General features: G+C 43.5%; 1 protein-coding gene across 1 annotated transcript in view; it reads right to left on the bottom strand.

Annotated features, from left to right (window-relative positions):
- gnptab (N-acetylglucosamine-1-phosphate transferase subunits alpha and beta) overlaps positions 1-16,265 on the bottom strand; it is a 93,229-nt gene that overhangs the window by 50,623 nt on the left and 26,341 nt on the right. Inside the window, exons 9-11 of the mRNA XM_070900125.1 lie at positions 5,808-5,969; positions 3,677-3,856; positions 2,700-2,870 (exon numbers count right to left, since the gene is read on the bottom strand). Of these exons, the coding sequence (XP_070756226.1) occupies positions 2,700-2,870; positions 3,677-3,856; positions 5,808-5,969 (513 nt within the window). The remainder of the gene's footprint in view (positions 1-2,699; positions 2,871-3,676; positions 3,857-5,807; positions 5,970-16,265) is intronic.

Raw genomic sequence — 16,265 nt, 5'->3', positions numbered from 1 at the left:
GGGGGAGGAGCAAAAGAGGGGGGGAGAGCAAAAGAGGGGGGGGAGGAGCAAAAGAGGGGGGGAGGAGCAAAAGAGGGGGGGAGGAGCAAAAGAGGGGGGAGGAGCAAAAAGAGGGGGGAGGAGCAAAAGAGGGGGAGGAGCAAAGAGGGGGGAGGAGCAAAAGAGGGGAGGAGCAAAGAGGGGGGAGGAGCAAAGAGGGGGGAGGAGCAAAAGAGGGGGGAGGAGCAAAAGAGGGGGGGAGGAGCAAAAGAGGGGGGAGGAGCAAAAGAGGGGGGGAGGAGCAAAAGAGGGGGGGAGGAGCAAAAGAGGGGGGAGGAGCAAAAGAGGGGGGGAGGAGCAAAAGAGGGGGGGAGGAGCAAAAGAGGGGGGGAGGAGCAAAAGAGGGGGGAGGAGCAAAGAGAGGGGGAGGAGCAAAAGAGGGGGGAAGGAGCAAAAGAGAGGGGGGAGGAGCAAAAGAGGGGGGGAGGAGCAAAAGAGGGGGGAGGAGCAAAAGAGAGGGGGGAGGAGCAAAAGAGAGGGGGGAGGAGCAAAAGAGAGGGGGAGGAGCAAAAGAGAGGGGGAGGAGCAAAAGAGAGGGGGGAGGAGCAAAAGAGAGGGGGGAGGAGCAAGAGAGGGGGGGAGGAGCAAAAGAGAGGGGGGAGGAGCAAAAGGAGGGGGAGGAGCAAAAGAGAGGGGGGAGGAGCAAAAGAGAGGGGGGAGGAGCAAAAGAGAGGGGGAGGAGCAAAAGAGAGGGGGGAGGAGCAAAAGAGAGGGGGGAGGAGCAAAAGAGAGGGGGAGGAGCAAAAGAGAGGGGGAGGAGCAAAAGAGAGGGGGAGGAGCAAAAGAGAGGGGGGAGGAGCAAAAGAGAGGGGGGAGGAGCAAAAGAGAGGGGGAGGAGCAAAAGAGAGGGGGGAGGAGCAAAAGAGAGGGGGAGCACAAAAGAGAGGGGGAGGAGCAAAAGAGAGAGGGGGAGGAGCAAAGAGAGGGGGGAGGAGCAAAAGAGAGGGGGAGGAGCAAAAGAGAGGGGGAGGAGCAAAAGAGAGGGGGAGGAGCAAAAGAGAGGGGGGAGGAGCAAAAGAGAGGGGGAGGAGCAAAAGAGAGGGGGGAGAGCAAAGAGAGGGGGAGGAGCAAAAGAGAGGGGGAGGAGCAAAAGAGAGGGGGAGGAGCAAAAGAGAGGGGGAGGAGCAAAAGAGAGGGGGGAGGAGCAAAAGAGAGGGGGGAGGAGCAAAAGAGAGGGGGAGGAGCAAAAGAGAGGGGGGAGGAGCAAAAGAGAGGGGGGAGGAGCAAAAGAGAGGGGGGAGGAGCAAAAGAGAGGGGGAGGAGCAAAAGAGAGGGGGGAGGAGCAAAAGAGAGGGGGGGAGGAGCAAAAGAGAGGGGGGAGGAGCAAAAGAGAGGGGGAGGAGCAAAAGAGAGGGGGGAGGAGCAAAAGAGAGGGGGAGGAGCAAAAGAGAGGGGGGAGGAGCAAAAGAGAGGGGGAGGAGCAAAAGAGAGGGGGGAGGAGCAAAGAGAGGGGGAGGAGCAAAAGAGAGGGGGAGGAGCAAAAGAGAGGGGGGAGGAGCAAAAGAGAGGGGGGAGGAGCAAAAGAGAGGGGGAGGAGCAAAAGTGAGGGGGGAGGAGCAAAAGAGAGGGGGGAGGAGCAAAAGAGAGGGGGGAGGAGCAAAAGAGAGGGGGGAGGAGCAAAAGAGAGGGGGGAGGAGCAAAAGAGAGGGGGGAGGAGCAAAAGAGGGGGGAGGAGCAAAAGAGGGGGGAGGAGCAAAAGAGGGGGGGAGGAGCAAAAGAAGGGGGAGGAGCAAAAGAGGGGGGGAGGAGCAAAGAGAGGGGGGAAGAGCAAAAGAGAGGGGGGAGGAGCAAAAGAGAGGGGAGGAGCAAAAGAGAGGGGGGGAGGAGAAAAAGAGAGGGGGGGAGGAGAAAAAGAGAGGGGGGGGAAGAGCAAAAGAGAGGGGGGGGAAGAGCAAAAGAGAGGGGGGGGAGGAGCAAAAGAGGGGGGGGAGGAGGGTCAGGTTGCGAGGGGTGGGGGGGAGGGGGGGGGGGGGGGGAGGTCGGTGGAGAGGGTGGTCGGGAGCGGAGTTCGGGAGCGGGGGATGCAGAGGTCGGGTCGGGGGGATGGGGGTGGGGCGGGAAAGTCAGGTCGGGTCCCGGTCCGGAGGAAACAGCCTTATCGACGCAGCCCCAGTGAGGCCATTCGGCCAGGGTTCGGGGCTGCGTGCTTCGGGCCCCTCCCACACAGTTTTGGGTGCCTGGAGCTACTGCACATGCGCGCCCACTGTAGCATGCCTGTGCAGAGGTCCCGGCACTGTTTTCAGCGCAGGGACCTGGCTCCGCCCCCCACAGCTTGTGCTGCGCCGCGCCCAGCTCCAGAGGGCCTGCAGGGAGCCGGAGAATAGGTAAGTTTTTTTTAGGCACACTTTGTGGCGCGAAAAACGGGTGTCCAGGTCGGGGCTGCGCCGTTCTAGGCACGGCCCGAAACTTGGGCCCAATTAGTCTTAATCCTTCAGTTTAGATTTTCAAATAAGTCACACAAGGGAATTTATTTTCCTGTTTCTTCAGCAATGTATAATTTCAAATCATTAAACAGATATCCCTGAATTGACTCAATTGATTAGCACAACCAAAACAATAAAATTAGTGCAACGGTTAAATTAACATTCAAATGCTAGATGTGTGTACTTTTGCTGAAAAAGTAGACCTTGTTTGGTTTCTGGTTTAAGAGAACTGCTGACCTTCTGTCCATTAGAATGAGAGTAGAAGTCATCTGGCCACACTTCCTCTCCAAACATCACGTCATCATTTAAATAAATGAATTTCTGAGAAAGACCTGGAATTCGATGTAGGTGCGTTTCAATAGCTGGCGAGCTAAATGTTGGCAAATGGCTAACATTCTGGAAAATCTCCTGGGGGAAAAAAGCCAAATATGAAGGCACTTAAAAACTATTCATTCGATGAACCAATCCTATGTAACCAAATGTTGTATTGTTCCTTACTGGACTCCTGAAAAGCATTTTCACAGCAGACCAAAATTGAAAAATATGAGTGTCAGTTCAACAGTTTGATCAAATACAAAAGGACCTGGATAGATTGGGGACCACGGCTGTTGTAATGGACAAATGTAAAGTAAAGATTGGGAGAGGATAATAAACTGGGGTAATATAACCTAAATGGTGTTACTCTACAGGACGTAACACAGGAGAGGGATTTAGCAGCACTGGTGGATAGATCACTGAAGCCATCAGCGTAGTGTGCAGCAGCAGATACAAAAACAGGGTAGGAGGATGAGAAGACAGTTGAGACTTAACTGAACACAGATTGCAACAAATGTATGAATGGACCTGCAAGGGAAGCAGTGGGAGGTGATGTTATCAGCAAAGACGAGAGAGTTGGTTAAACAAGTGGAGCCAAATTTGATACAGAAATATGAGCAGCATCATGGGATACATCTAGTGGACACTGGGATTGGCCAGATGGACTTTAATGGTCTTTTCTGATCCTATACATTCCGGTGTTCCTAGCCATTGGTGTATATTCTTTAGCACACAGCATGAAAACAGACAGGTGTTTTACTTGTACTTTGTTATTGCCTTGATATGTCTCCTTTGATCCCATTGCTTGCTATTTCTCTATCCCCACAGGATTATAGTTTTTATCTTACATGGCATTACTCCTATGTCTGTACTGAAAATAAGTAAAAGAAGAAACTTGCCTGGTGTGTTACTATTGTAACACGAGGATTGTCCAAGTTTAACCAGGAAGGAATCTGACCATTTGTCACAATAAAGACGTGTCGAATCCAAGGTGCGTATCTCTCCACAGAACGCAGAGAGTATCGTAACTCCTCATTGTCCTCAAATCGACTGGCTGAAATATCATCATCCTGCTTGGACTTGTGGAGAAGAGTGAAGCTGGTGATGAATGGACTTGCTCTGTTACAGCTATCAAGTGCATGTCAACTACAAGAGTTATTTTAGTAAAATCAGAGATATCCACACCTAACTACAATACCTGGAAATTTAACAGCATTATTTTGAAAATTTTCATTTTTAGTTACAACATAGCACCATTTCTAAATGCTTAATAGAACAAATTTACAAATAAAACATTTCTTGAATCAACATTAAAGAATGGGATTCCCAGAAGAGCGAATTATTTTAAAGATAAAAAAGCATTTCAATTACCTTTTCAGGTTTTACAAACTCACAATAAGGGGGCATGTGCTTCAAAAAACCTACATCATGCTCCAAAAATGACACCATTGTTAAGTCAGAATGCGCTGATGCAAGTGCACACCTGTACTTCCCGATACAGTACATTTCCAACCTCAGCTGTCAAGAGGGACACATTGAGCAGAACCTAGCACGGTCCCACTGACTGGCAGGGGAAGGAGGAGCAGACAGTTAACTGGGCATATAAACACGGCATGGACTGGTTCTATGCTGTGTGGTCTATGTAAGTCTATGTTAAAAAAACACTGCTCACAGCCTAATTAACAGCATCACCAGAGCAATTGGGATAAACACTGCTGCCCTCTTGAGTAGTCAATACAAATTTGAGGGAGTATAACATGCAACATCCCCAAACATGTAACTGCCACAAAAGTACTTGTAAAAAGGTAATGAAACTAGACACTTGGTTATTTGATAGCAGGTACTCCCGATTTTTCAGACCAAAGTAATATTTTATTAAACATATTTGTGACAAGCTTCACAGAAAGATTGTACATTGACAATAGTTCAGAGAATTACAAAAGGAACAGAGAATTCTATCCTGTTAAAATAAAATATAACCAACAAGCATCAACCAGTCAAACCATTAGCCTTTTTAATGTTGTTTTGTACCTATACTAGCTTTTATTGATTTATGTTCATGGACCCTTAAATGTCTCTGTTCCTCCAGAGTTCCCAGCTTTTTACCATTTAGAAAATAAGCTCTGCCCTTCTCCGGGAAATCAGCAGCTTTTTAAAAAGTAAAAGCTACAGTTGTGTTTACTCCAATACAAGTCATACTTTACAAAGCAATCTTTATGGTCATGTTAGAAGCAATATATGAAAAATATAACTTTTGTTCTACAAAACCTGATTTATACTCTTTTGTCCAGGAGTTCAAAGCAAATAACAGTCACTGCTTGTGTTGATGAAATGTTGTAGGCTTGGGACATGAATATTTCTCGGGGCAAAAGTCAGAAAGTCTATGAGCCAGGGAGGGGAGAGTGTTGAACATAAGGGACAGACAGAATGGAATGATAGCCATTTCTCATTCTGGGTCTATTACGTAGTAGCATAATACTCTGCTATGCAGCAGTTTAAGGCAGCGGCCCACCACCACTTTCTCAGGACAACTAAGGAAGGACAATAAATGCCAGCCTTGCCAGCGCTCGAGAATGCATAAAAAAAATAAAACCCAACATAATATGGGCCATTTTATTATGTTAAAGATGTCATCTATATGCGAGTTGTTGTCATACAATATGGAATTTTTTAAAAAGTGCTGCAAACACTCAGAGCAAGCAGCATGTGTGGAGAGAAAGGCAACCTTACTGTCCTGTCTCCACAAACGCTGCCCAACTTGCTGAGTGTTTGCACCATTCTCTGTTTTTATTTCAGATACTCAACACCTGCAGTGTTTTGCTTTGGTTTTTCTCCCGCACTAACATATGGTCCTTGGTGGACACATTCCTTCATCTGAGTTCTCATGTTGATTCACAATACAAAATCGTTTTACTCCACAAAAAATAATTGAATATGCTGTATTAAAATATTTTTTACATAGCAAAACAAATGACATTACGTACAATTTTAAAGCTTGTACACATTGCATATTTGCTGTTGTATAAATACCTGACTGATGGTGCTGAGATCCCACAATAAATAAACAGGGCTGATTGTTATCTCTTTTCCTTCTATAGTCATGTTATTCTTGGGCTGTTTAGTTAGTTCCACAAAATCTCTGGGATCCTTGAGTAACAATAGCGCAACACCAGTTTCAGAATATAACTGCAGCTAGAGAGGAAGAATCACATCGGGAACCTGTCACCATAAATTGTAATCTTGTTCACAATAGTCAGCCAATAACAAAGTCAAGCATTTTGTTCAAAGTAGCCGACAACTGTGTTCGCCAGATAGAATGGAACATACACACCACACACAACTGTGGGATTTTTGAGATTTCTTTTTAACATACTGTAAAATGAACGGGCAGCATTTCAGATTTGAACGAATATTCAGAAATTGTCATCTTGTATTTTCAGCTGCAAAGTCTTAACTTAGTGTTGGCTGATAAACAACCCAATCAAATTTAAGAATGAATCGCAATTTACAACCATGTAATAAAGCCCCAAGTTCAATCTGCGATCTGTGCTGAGTTAAGTGATTTCAATGGAGGTGAGTAGATTTGTTATAATAAATATCAACACTGCAAGTTAGGAATGGAACATTTGGTGAGGGTTTCCACACCTGATCGCCATCTAGTGGCCACTGTGGGAAGTGTCCACATGTGGGTCAAAAGTGGCTGTGTTACCCACTCCCACTGCAAACAGCCTGCCGATACTCCTAGTCAAAGGCTCACATATGACCAACCTGGAGGGTAGCAGGATAGGCAGAGAGAAAAAAATGCCAGTTCATGGGTACACGTGATTTGAATAGAACCCTAGCAAAGAATCAATGACTTTAGCAGAAAGCTGGCACAGAAAAAGAATGGAAGGGTTCAGAAAATTTAAAATTAAATATTATTCAGATATACGGACATCAGATGCATTTATTGGCTATTTGAAGGTAATGCCATACCATCTTTTTTGGAGTGGGGAAACTACTGAATATGACGACATTTTTAAAATTGTCTTAAGTATTAAACAGTCCTTCGATAAAGTGCCAAAACTAAATCAGATACATCACGTGCCACTTAGTACTACCACTTCTAATTTAATTGTATATCCGCAGGTTATTTTTAGTCACCATCAGACACATGCTAAGGTCAATGTGTTCTACTGCAGTAGTCTATTTCAACACAACTCTGCTACATTCAATAATGGTCTTAAAATAGCTATAGACTGTGGAACTATAATAAAAATACAAACTTGCCAAATCAGAAGTGATCCCACATTTCTTCCTCAGTAAGTAAAATGGCCTAGTATGGTTTGTAAATTGACATATATCTGTCCACAAGGTACACGTCATTGGATACCATTTCATAACATTATGAAAATTCAGAGAAATTTGTCAATGACGTATTCCTGAATCTATTTAACTTCCTTTTATTTTAGATGAAGTGATTTTAGTAAGACAATCGATCAAGTAGCAAAGTCAAGAATTGACTAAGTGGTACTCAGTGAAATCAAAACCAACGTCCAACTTTGCGGTTAGAAGTACCAAGCTATTTCATGTGCACTCTACTCTAATCCTCAGAAATTACTGCCTCAATCAGGTCTTCCACACTCCAGTGCAGTGCCGAGGCAGCACTGCACCATTAGAAATGACATCTTTCGGATGAACCGAGGCTCTGTATGTATTATCAGGTGAAAGATTTCATGGCACTATTCAAAGAGGAGGGGCGTTCTTAGGGTGTCCTGGCCAACATTTATCCTCAACCAATATCAATAAAACAGGATTATCTGGTGATTTATCTCTGCCATTATTGCGACATTACTGTATGCAAATTGGCTGCCACACTTCCCTACACTACAACAGTGACTACACGTGGCAAAAGTACTTCATTGGCTGTGAAGTTATTTATTTTTTCCTTCAATGAAAATCTGCCTCTAACAGAGGTGAAAGCGACATAAAACATTTCTAAGTTTTAAAATATAAAATCCACATTTTCTTCAAAACTTTGCATTGCTCTCATAATGCTTAAATGCTAATGCAGTAAGTCTACAATATTAGTGCCGAATAAATCCAGCTGAAAAGCACAAGGGTTCAGTTGAGCACGTTTCTGTTACAGATTTGGGATTTATCATCTATTTGGCCTGCAAGGGATTTCATTTGAATTTATGATATCGATACAAGGTCAGAGTCAACTTACAAATAGTTAAACACCTGAGGTGCACAAGGCATTTAGAATGTTGATGCTGGGTGGAAATCCAGATGGGCCAGCCATTAGAACCATCAGAGACTGTTTACTTTTGCACACCGCTACTTATTGCCATGATGATAGAATGGATTTACATTCAATATGCTCAGCAGAGGCTTGACTGAAAAGACAGACTGGTGTTGGAAGCCTCCAAACCATTCCAGGTGGCAACTCTGACTGACAGCTTGACAGACCAATCCTCGGCAGCCAGAGATGGGCGGGATCAATGAACAGCCTTTTGTTTTCTCTCCTTCTAGGGAGGGAAAGGGAAGGAGCAAGTGTGACTAAATTCAGGCTGAGGCAAGAATGCATGCAGCCTGTATCAGAGGGATTCCGTGACCAACTGGTTTCATAGCTAGCTGGTGAGCTGTGTTTAAAAAGTAGTAGTCACGTATTTTCTTATTTTCATATGGCACAAAACACTGTAGGACACAAATGCCCCTTACTGCAAAACTATATTCAGACCATTCATATATTTCATGCAAAATAGCCCAGTTTGCTGGTTTACAACCAGCCTTGCATTATTCGAGTGCTTTTAGCATGGTGGTACATTCACCAAAGAAAGAACGGCTTGCAAAATGCATGCAAAAACAGCATGAAGAAAAAAAATCAAACCGCAAATATCAACAAAACTAAACAGTAAAAAAAACAAAGTATATAAACAAGTCTGAATGTATTTACTGCATCAAGCTCAAACTGACAAGTAAACCCATGAGCAGGGCAAATCAAATCATTGCCACAATATTTTCAGTCTGATTTTAGCAATATAGTCTAAAAATATTCCTTTAGCTAAGGACTAAAGATCGACCATGACTGTTGAGGCTTTTCAAGGAAAGAGATCAAGAATAGCTGGGACAATTGAAAGATGATCCCCCCAGCAGCGACTGACTGATACATTGCCAAGACCGATTTGAATTTCCAAGATGTCATTCAACTATATATATGATGGCAGTGAAATGAACGGACCATTTTGCAGAAGATACCGTTGCTGATCATTGGTAAAATCCTGAATGCTGATCAAACTATTTCCAATTACCTTAAGTTACCCTTTTTATTAACAGTTGCAATGATAAATGAGCTTTGTCTCAGCCAAGACTGCCTTTCAGTTAAAACGGAGATAATGCAGAACATAGCAGTGCAGTGCCTGCATACACACTGCAGGGCAATGGGAGACACAAGCTTTGATCTAAGTTGCGTTGCTATGTGAAAAGAAGTGGGACGCACTGGGAAAAATCCTGTCACCTGTCCACTGGAGGGAGATGCGACAGAATTGATCGATGCCGAGAAACAAATCAATTGTCTGCTCCATCACCCACAAAATAGCAAAGGGGGAAATAACGCATCTTTTAACATGTTCTATATCCTTTATTTACTTCGCTAAGAGTTGCCAGTTTTATTTAGTACCTAAATTGACCTAAAGCTGAGATTTTAATTTAGAATCCACACTACAGAATCACAGTTACAACACAGAAACAGACACATTGGCCCATCAATTCTACTCTGCTGTTTATCTCCCGGAGCTGCCTCCTCTCCGCTTGCTCGCCATACCCAGTGGTAGCTGAAAAGGAGAATCACATCCACATTTTCCCCCAAGATAATGGTCTCAACTAGGTCATTAGGCTCAGCAACAGCGAGGAAAAGTGGCTGGCTCAGAGGATAAAAAAGGCAAGCCTCCTACCATCTGAGCTAGTTGACCAGCAAGACACTGGTCCAATTTTCCAATCCTACAGAAGCCAATCATAGGTTAACCAATAGAATTATTAACCATCTTTCAGATGAGACGTTAAACCAAGACCCTGTCTGCGCTCTCAGGTGGAGTATAAGATCTCATGGCACTATTTCAAAGAAGAGTAGGGGAATTATCTCCGATGTCCTGGCCAATATTTATCCCTCAACCAACATCAGAAACAGATTATCTGGTCATTATCACACTGCACTTTATGGGAGCTTGCAGTGCGCAATTTGGCTGCCGAGTTTCCTACTTTGCAACAGTGACTACACTTCAAAAACGACTTCATTGGCTGTTGGTGCTTTGGGACGTACAGTGGTTGTGAAAGCCGTTTTTTTAACGCAAATCTTTGTGATAGGAGGTTAATCTGGTTAACATTACATGCATTAATAGTTCTGAGTAGCCTAGTTTGAGCAAAGCTTTCTGATGTCTGCCTTGGGGTGAGTCGACACCATCTAAGTGGTTTATTCTGACTTTTCGTTAGATCCTGGGGGTCAGAGTGGGTGTGACTGGGGTCAGAGTAGGGCACACAATGGACTGTTGCTGCACAGCAGACGTTCTGATCAAATATAGGAAAGAGGAAAAATGATTCGGAATTCAACTATTTGCCGGCTCCCATCAGCAAGTTTGTACGCTGGCTTAAAACTCCCATTCCTGCTCTATAGGAGCACCCTGCAATGCTCTCCTGGCCCTGAAATACTGAGAGACCAGTATCAGAACAGCCCACCCAATGGCCCCCAGCCCAGGAGGCCACTTTACCAAAGCTTCACAGGGTGCTTTTGATTCTCTTTTCCTCCTCTCCAAATATAGCCACTGCGGAACTTCAGCACTGATGGAGCTCTTCCAACAGGCTCCTCAGCTCAGCTAATAAACCTCCTTTCTATCACAGTCATCTAGTATTTAAATGCTGTATGTAATGAAGTGTAACTCAGTATTAGCATCTGCAGTGCAAACAATCTTGCACTTTAGATGATACGAAAGAGAATAAACTCCTTTATATAACCAGCTATAGCCATGAAATTAAATTAATTGCATTCTAAATGTAAGTTCGTGTCCACCACAGTACCATTCGCACCCTTGGATTTATTATCTTTTATCAGGTATTGTTTTGCTGTGATTAGTGCTAAATCATTAAATAATGTGGAAAGTAGCAATTTCAATCAGAAGTCACTGAGAGTGTGTATCACACTTAAAACAAATTACATGAAACTATACATCAGACATTAAAAGTAGGTAAAGCTATAGAAAAGTTTCCAATGTGAAAAATCTGTATTTACATTCAGCTAAAAAGGAGAGTTCAGCACACAAGCCTAAAATTTCATTAGCAATATCAGATGAGTGCTAAATGTACCCACATGACATTCCGCTCGCCACAATTTTAGCTCCAGCTACAGTTATCCAAGACTTTTTATTCTTGTGCTCTTGCATGATATTTCACAGCACTACCTCATGCAGTAGGTTATACAACATCTCATGACATCCTTAATGTTCCCAAGCACTTTTCAACCAATAACTATTGATGTGCAGTCGCTTATGTAGACAAACCAGCAGCCAATTCTGCACATAGCAAGGTTTCACAAGCAGCAACTAGATTATGATTTTGGTAGTGTTGGCTGAAGGAGGAGTGTTAGTCAGGTCACCAGTAGAACTCCCAGTCAGTGTTCTCTTGAATTTTTTTTCTCCATGCGCGGTCCCTTTAAATTTGCTATGCATGCACGGTATCTTTTCCAGCGGCAACAGCTGGTGAGCAGCCTGCGCGGGACCTCCGGATCGATGAGTGGCCACGCACCTCAGGGGGATACATTGCTCCCTGCTACTCTTCAAATACTGCCACGGATCCTTTACCTTAACGTCCCATCTGAAAGATGGTAACCAGACAATGCAGCACTCCCTCAGTACTGCACTGAAATGCCTGATGAGACAACCTGACAAATACCGTCATGTCTTATGTATTCATATCCAGAAAACCAGAGCAATGACTTATACTAGTATTATGGCAAGAAACAGGAAAAACCTCATAACTGCACCAAGAAACTGTAATACAGCAATCTTTAGTGAAAAAAAAGTAAGGAATGCTGATTTAGTACAGATTTGACCAGGACGTAGTACTGATTCTTGCTGGCAGCAAATGCAGCATTATAGGACTGATTGGATAATTCTCACCTCAACATGTGCAATTATGAATCTCAGATCTGCATAACAATGCGAATCTTTAATCTGGATATCATCTGTAGTTTTATGTAATTGGCAGATGGAGTATAATATTGGAAAGTGTGAGGTCATGCACTTCGGCAAAAAAAAAATCAAAGAGCAAGTTATTATTTAAATGGAGAAAGATTGCAAAGTGCCGCAGTACAGCGGGCCCTGGGGGTACTTGTGCATGAAACACAAAAGGTTCGTATGCAGGTACAGCAAGTGATTAGGAAGGCCAATGGTATCTTGGCCTTTATTGCAAAGGGGATGGAGTATAAAAAGCAGGGAAGTCTTGCTACAGCTACACAGGGTATTGGTGAGGCTACACCTGGAATACTGCATGCAGTTTTGGTTTCCATATTTACGAAAGGATGTACTTGCTTTGGAGGCAGTTCAGAGAAGGTTCACTAAGTTGATTCCGGGGATGAGAGGGTTGACTTATGAGGATACATTGAGTAGGTTGGGCCTCTACTCATTGGAATTCAGAAGAATGAGAGGTGATCTTATCAAAACGTACAAGATTATGAGGGGGCTTGACAAGGTGGATGCAGAGGGGATGTTTCCACTGATGGGGGAGACTAGAACTAGGGGGCATAATCTTAGAATAAGGGGCCGCCCATTTAAAACAGAGAGGAGGAGGAATTTCTTCTCAGAGGGTTGTAAATCTGTGGAATTCACTGCCTCAGAGAGCTGTGGAAGCTGGGACATTTAAAAAACTGTCTGTCTGAAATTTATTCAATGATAAGGGGTTATGGGGAGCGGGCGGGGAAGTGGAACGGAGTCCACGATCAGATCAGCCATGACCTTTTATTGAATGGCAGAGCAGGCTCGAGGGGCCGTATGGCCTACTCCTGTTCCTATTTCTTATGTTCTTATGACCTTAACCCAGCTGAAGTTAACCTTCAGATTAAAGCCCAGCTTGTACAGTTACCACACTGTATAATTCAATTCTTCAAAAATGACCTGCCACTATAGTTTACATGCCTGGGTTATTCAAGTTACTTTATAAAAATGCAAATACCCCCCACCACTGCAATGTATTTGAATATTAGATCCAAGTACAACTAGTAGTTCAGATAACTGGAAAAAGTAAAGAGCACCATCTGGTGGCTGAAAATAATCAGTCAGTCATCCACCAAACATCTCCATTCTGGAAATCATACAGAAACAACTGTGCTTGGCTAATAAAATAGTTACCTAGCCAAATATTAATCGATTTCCTTTCTGCACTACATAAATATGAAACTAGCAGCATGCCGCTCATTGTAGAAGATTCCACAACAACATTTTAATGAGTTTATTATTTGTGAGGATGTCCTAGGCTTACGGTTGATCAGTGAATGCCTAGGGATGTTGATCATATAGCTGAGGATGTCAGGTGAGATTAGGGATGAAAAGGGGTAATTTTACGAGTCTGCATTGCTGCTGGGGGAAACCTTGCCCACTGCCAGTGTAGGTTAGAAATTTGGGCATACCCTACCATTGATTTTCTGACCATCAATGCAGCACAGGCTCAAAAATACGCCTTGAAATATGCAAGGTACTTACAATCATCAAGAGGAAGTCAATGAATACAATGGGACCTCTGGATTGGAAACAAAATATTCCGGGAAGCAGAGAGAATAGACAAGGGTAATGCAGACGATGCAATTGATCTAGATTTTCAAAAGGCCTTCCAAAAGTTATGACATAATAGACTGATGAATGTCAGTGAATGCAGTCAGGGGACAAGTAGCAGAATGGATAGCTAGCTGGCTTCAAGAAAGAAAGCAGAGAGTAAGGATAAAAGGTCATTATTCACAGTGGCAGAAAGTGGGTAGTGGTGTTCCACAAGGATCAGTGCTGGGACCACTATCGTTTACAATTTATATTAACAATTTAGACTTTGGAATCAAAAATATAATTTCTAAATTTGCGGATGACACCAAATTGGTGGAGAGTTGGGGGGGGGGGGGTAGGGGGAAGAGAATAGTTAATACTGCAGAGGACTGAAACAAATGGCAGGAAGACATTAGTAAACTTGCAAAATGGGCATATAATTGGCAAATGAAGTTTAACACAGATAAATGTGAGATATTACATTTTGGTAGAATAGGGAGGTTACTTATTACTTGGATGGTGCAAGTCTGGGTGGGGTCGAGGAACCGAGATCGAGTGTACAAATACACAAGTCACTAAAAGTAGCAACACAGGTTAACAAGGCCATATAAAAACCAGGTTTATTTCTAGAGGGATAGAATTAAAAAGTAGTGAAGTTGTGCTAAACTTGTATTGAACCTTGGTTCGACCACACTGAGTACTGTGTACAATTCTGGTCGCCATATTATAAAAAGGATAGAGACACTGGAGAGGGAGCAGAGAAGATTTACAAGGATGATAGGTATACCCTCGAATTTCTGCTATCAGGAAAGGTGACCAGGTTTGGTCTCTTTTCTCTTGACAAAAGGCAGCTGAGGGGTGACCTAATAGAGGGGAAGAGCAAAACTAGAGGCCATCAATATAAGATAGTCAGTAAGAAATCCAATAGGGAATTCAGAAGAAACTTCACCCAGAGAGTGGTGAGAATGTAGAACTCGCGACCTCGGAGTAATTGAGGTGAATAGGGGATTATGCTGATAGATTTAGATGAGAAAAGATTGTAGGAGGCTCGAGTGGTGCATAAATGTCGGCATGGACTGGTTGGGCCAAATGGCCGGTTTCTGTGCTGTATATCCGATGCAATCCATTTTCAAAGATGACAATATAACTAATGGGTAATTAGACCCAATAGCCTAACTGTGATAACCAGAAAAAATATGGAATCAATTGGGAACAAAGTTGACGATGACCTTATAAATGATGGCCAATCGTTGCAAAAGTGGAGCTCCTGCCTTCCTCACCTTGACGTTTTTTGAGGAAGCTACTGCCCAAGCAGCCACTGGAAAGCCCCATGATACAGGATATCTAGATTTTCAGACAAGTCTGATGAAGTTTGACATGAAAGATTGCTACATAAGCTTATGGCAATGAGCATCTTAGCTACAATTTGGATGTGAATAAGAAATTTACTGAAAGAGAGGGAATTATTGTCAGGTGGGGAGGGGTAATGAGTACTCAGGCCCCAACTGCTGCTGCACAATGAGCTGAATTCAGTAATGCATTGCAAACCATGCCACAGCAAAGATATTGAAGTTGAGTGGTGGGAGCAGTCGAATCCAATGAAGCAGTCAAGGAACTACAGAAGGACCTAGACAAAATTTGCAAGTGGATAGAATCAAGGCAGATAAAATTTTGAAAGTGTTATAAATGGAAGAAAGAAAGGGACTGCTTAATAAATGGTATCAAACTAGTTTGGAGAATGAGCTTGAGAATGACAGACTCAATGCTTACCACTGCAAAGCAACAATCACAAAGGAACCAAAATAGTCAAATCAGTACAGTAAATCAAAGACCATTGTGATATACAAGCTATACAATGCTCTGGTTACACAGTAGAAGCACCGCATTCAGTCTGGTCACCAAGGCACAAAGAAAACACCCAAGCCCCAAAAATAGTAGAGAAGGACCAAAAGACTAATCCCTAGAGGTAGGGAGGGTTATGAAGGAAGATTAGAAAACTGCCTTCAGCCTTGAAAGCAAGCAAATGAGGGGAACACTAAGTTACAGTGGGTAGCACTCTCACCTTTGGAGTCAAAAGGTTGTGGGTTCAAATCCCACTCCAGTGACTGGAGCGCAAAATCTCGGCTGACACTCCAGTGCAGTCACTGCACTGTCAGAGGTGCCATTTTTCGGATGAGGCATTAAACTGAGGCCGTCTGCCCTCTCAGGTGGATGTTAAAGATTCCACTGTACTATTTTGAAGACGACCAGGGGAGTTTTCCCCCAGTGTCCTGGGGCCAAATATTTATCCCTCAAACAATTACCTGGTCATTATTACATTGCTGTTTCTGGGACCTTGCTGTGTGCAAATTGGCGGCAACATTTCCTACGTTACCAATGACTACACTTCAAAAAAAGTACTTTGTTGGCTGTAGAGAGAGTTGGGATTGTGAGATTGTAAAAGGCACGATATAATAGAAACATAGAAAATAGGTGGAGTAGGCCATTCGGCCCTTCGTGCCTGCACCGCCATTCAATGGGTTCATGGCTGAACAGGCAACTTCAGTTCCCCATTCCTGCTTTCTCGCCATACCCCTTGATCCCCCTAGTAGTAAGGACTACATCTAACTCCTCCTTGAATATATTTAGTGAATTGGCCTCAACAACTTTCTGTGGTAGAGAATTCCACAGGTTCACCACTCTCTGGGTGAAGAAGTTTCTCCTCATCTCG

The sequence above is a fragment of the Pristiophorus japonicus genome, chromosome 15, assembly GCF_044704955.1.
Source record: "Pristiophorus japonicus isolate sPriJap1 chromosome 15, sPriJap1.hap1, whole genome shotgun sequence".
Taxonomy (NCBI): domain Eukaryota; kingdom Metazoa; phylum Chordata; class Chondrichthyes; family Pristiophoridae; genus Pristiophorus; species Pristiophorus japonicus.
The sequence above is the reverse complement of the archived record's forward strand: the minus strand, read 5'-3'. Positions and strand labels throughout refer to the sequence as shown.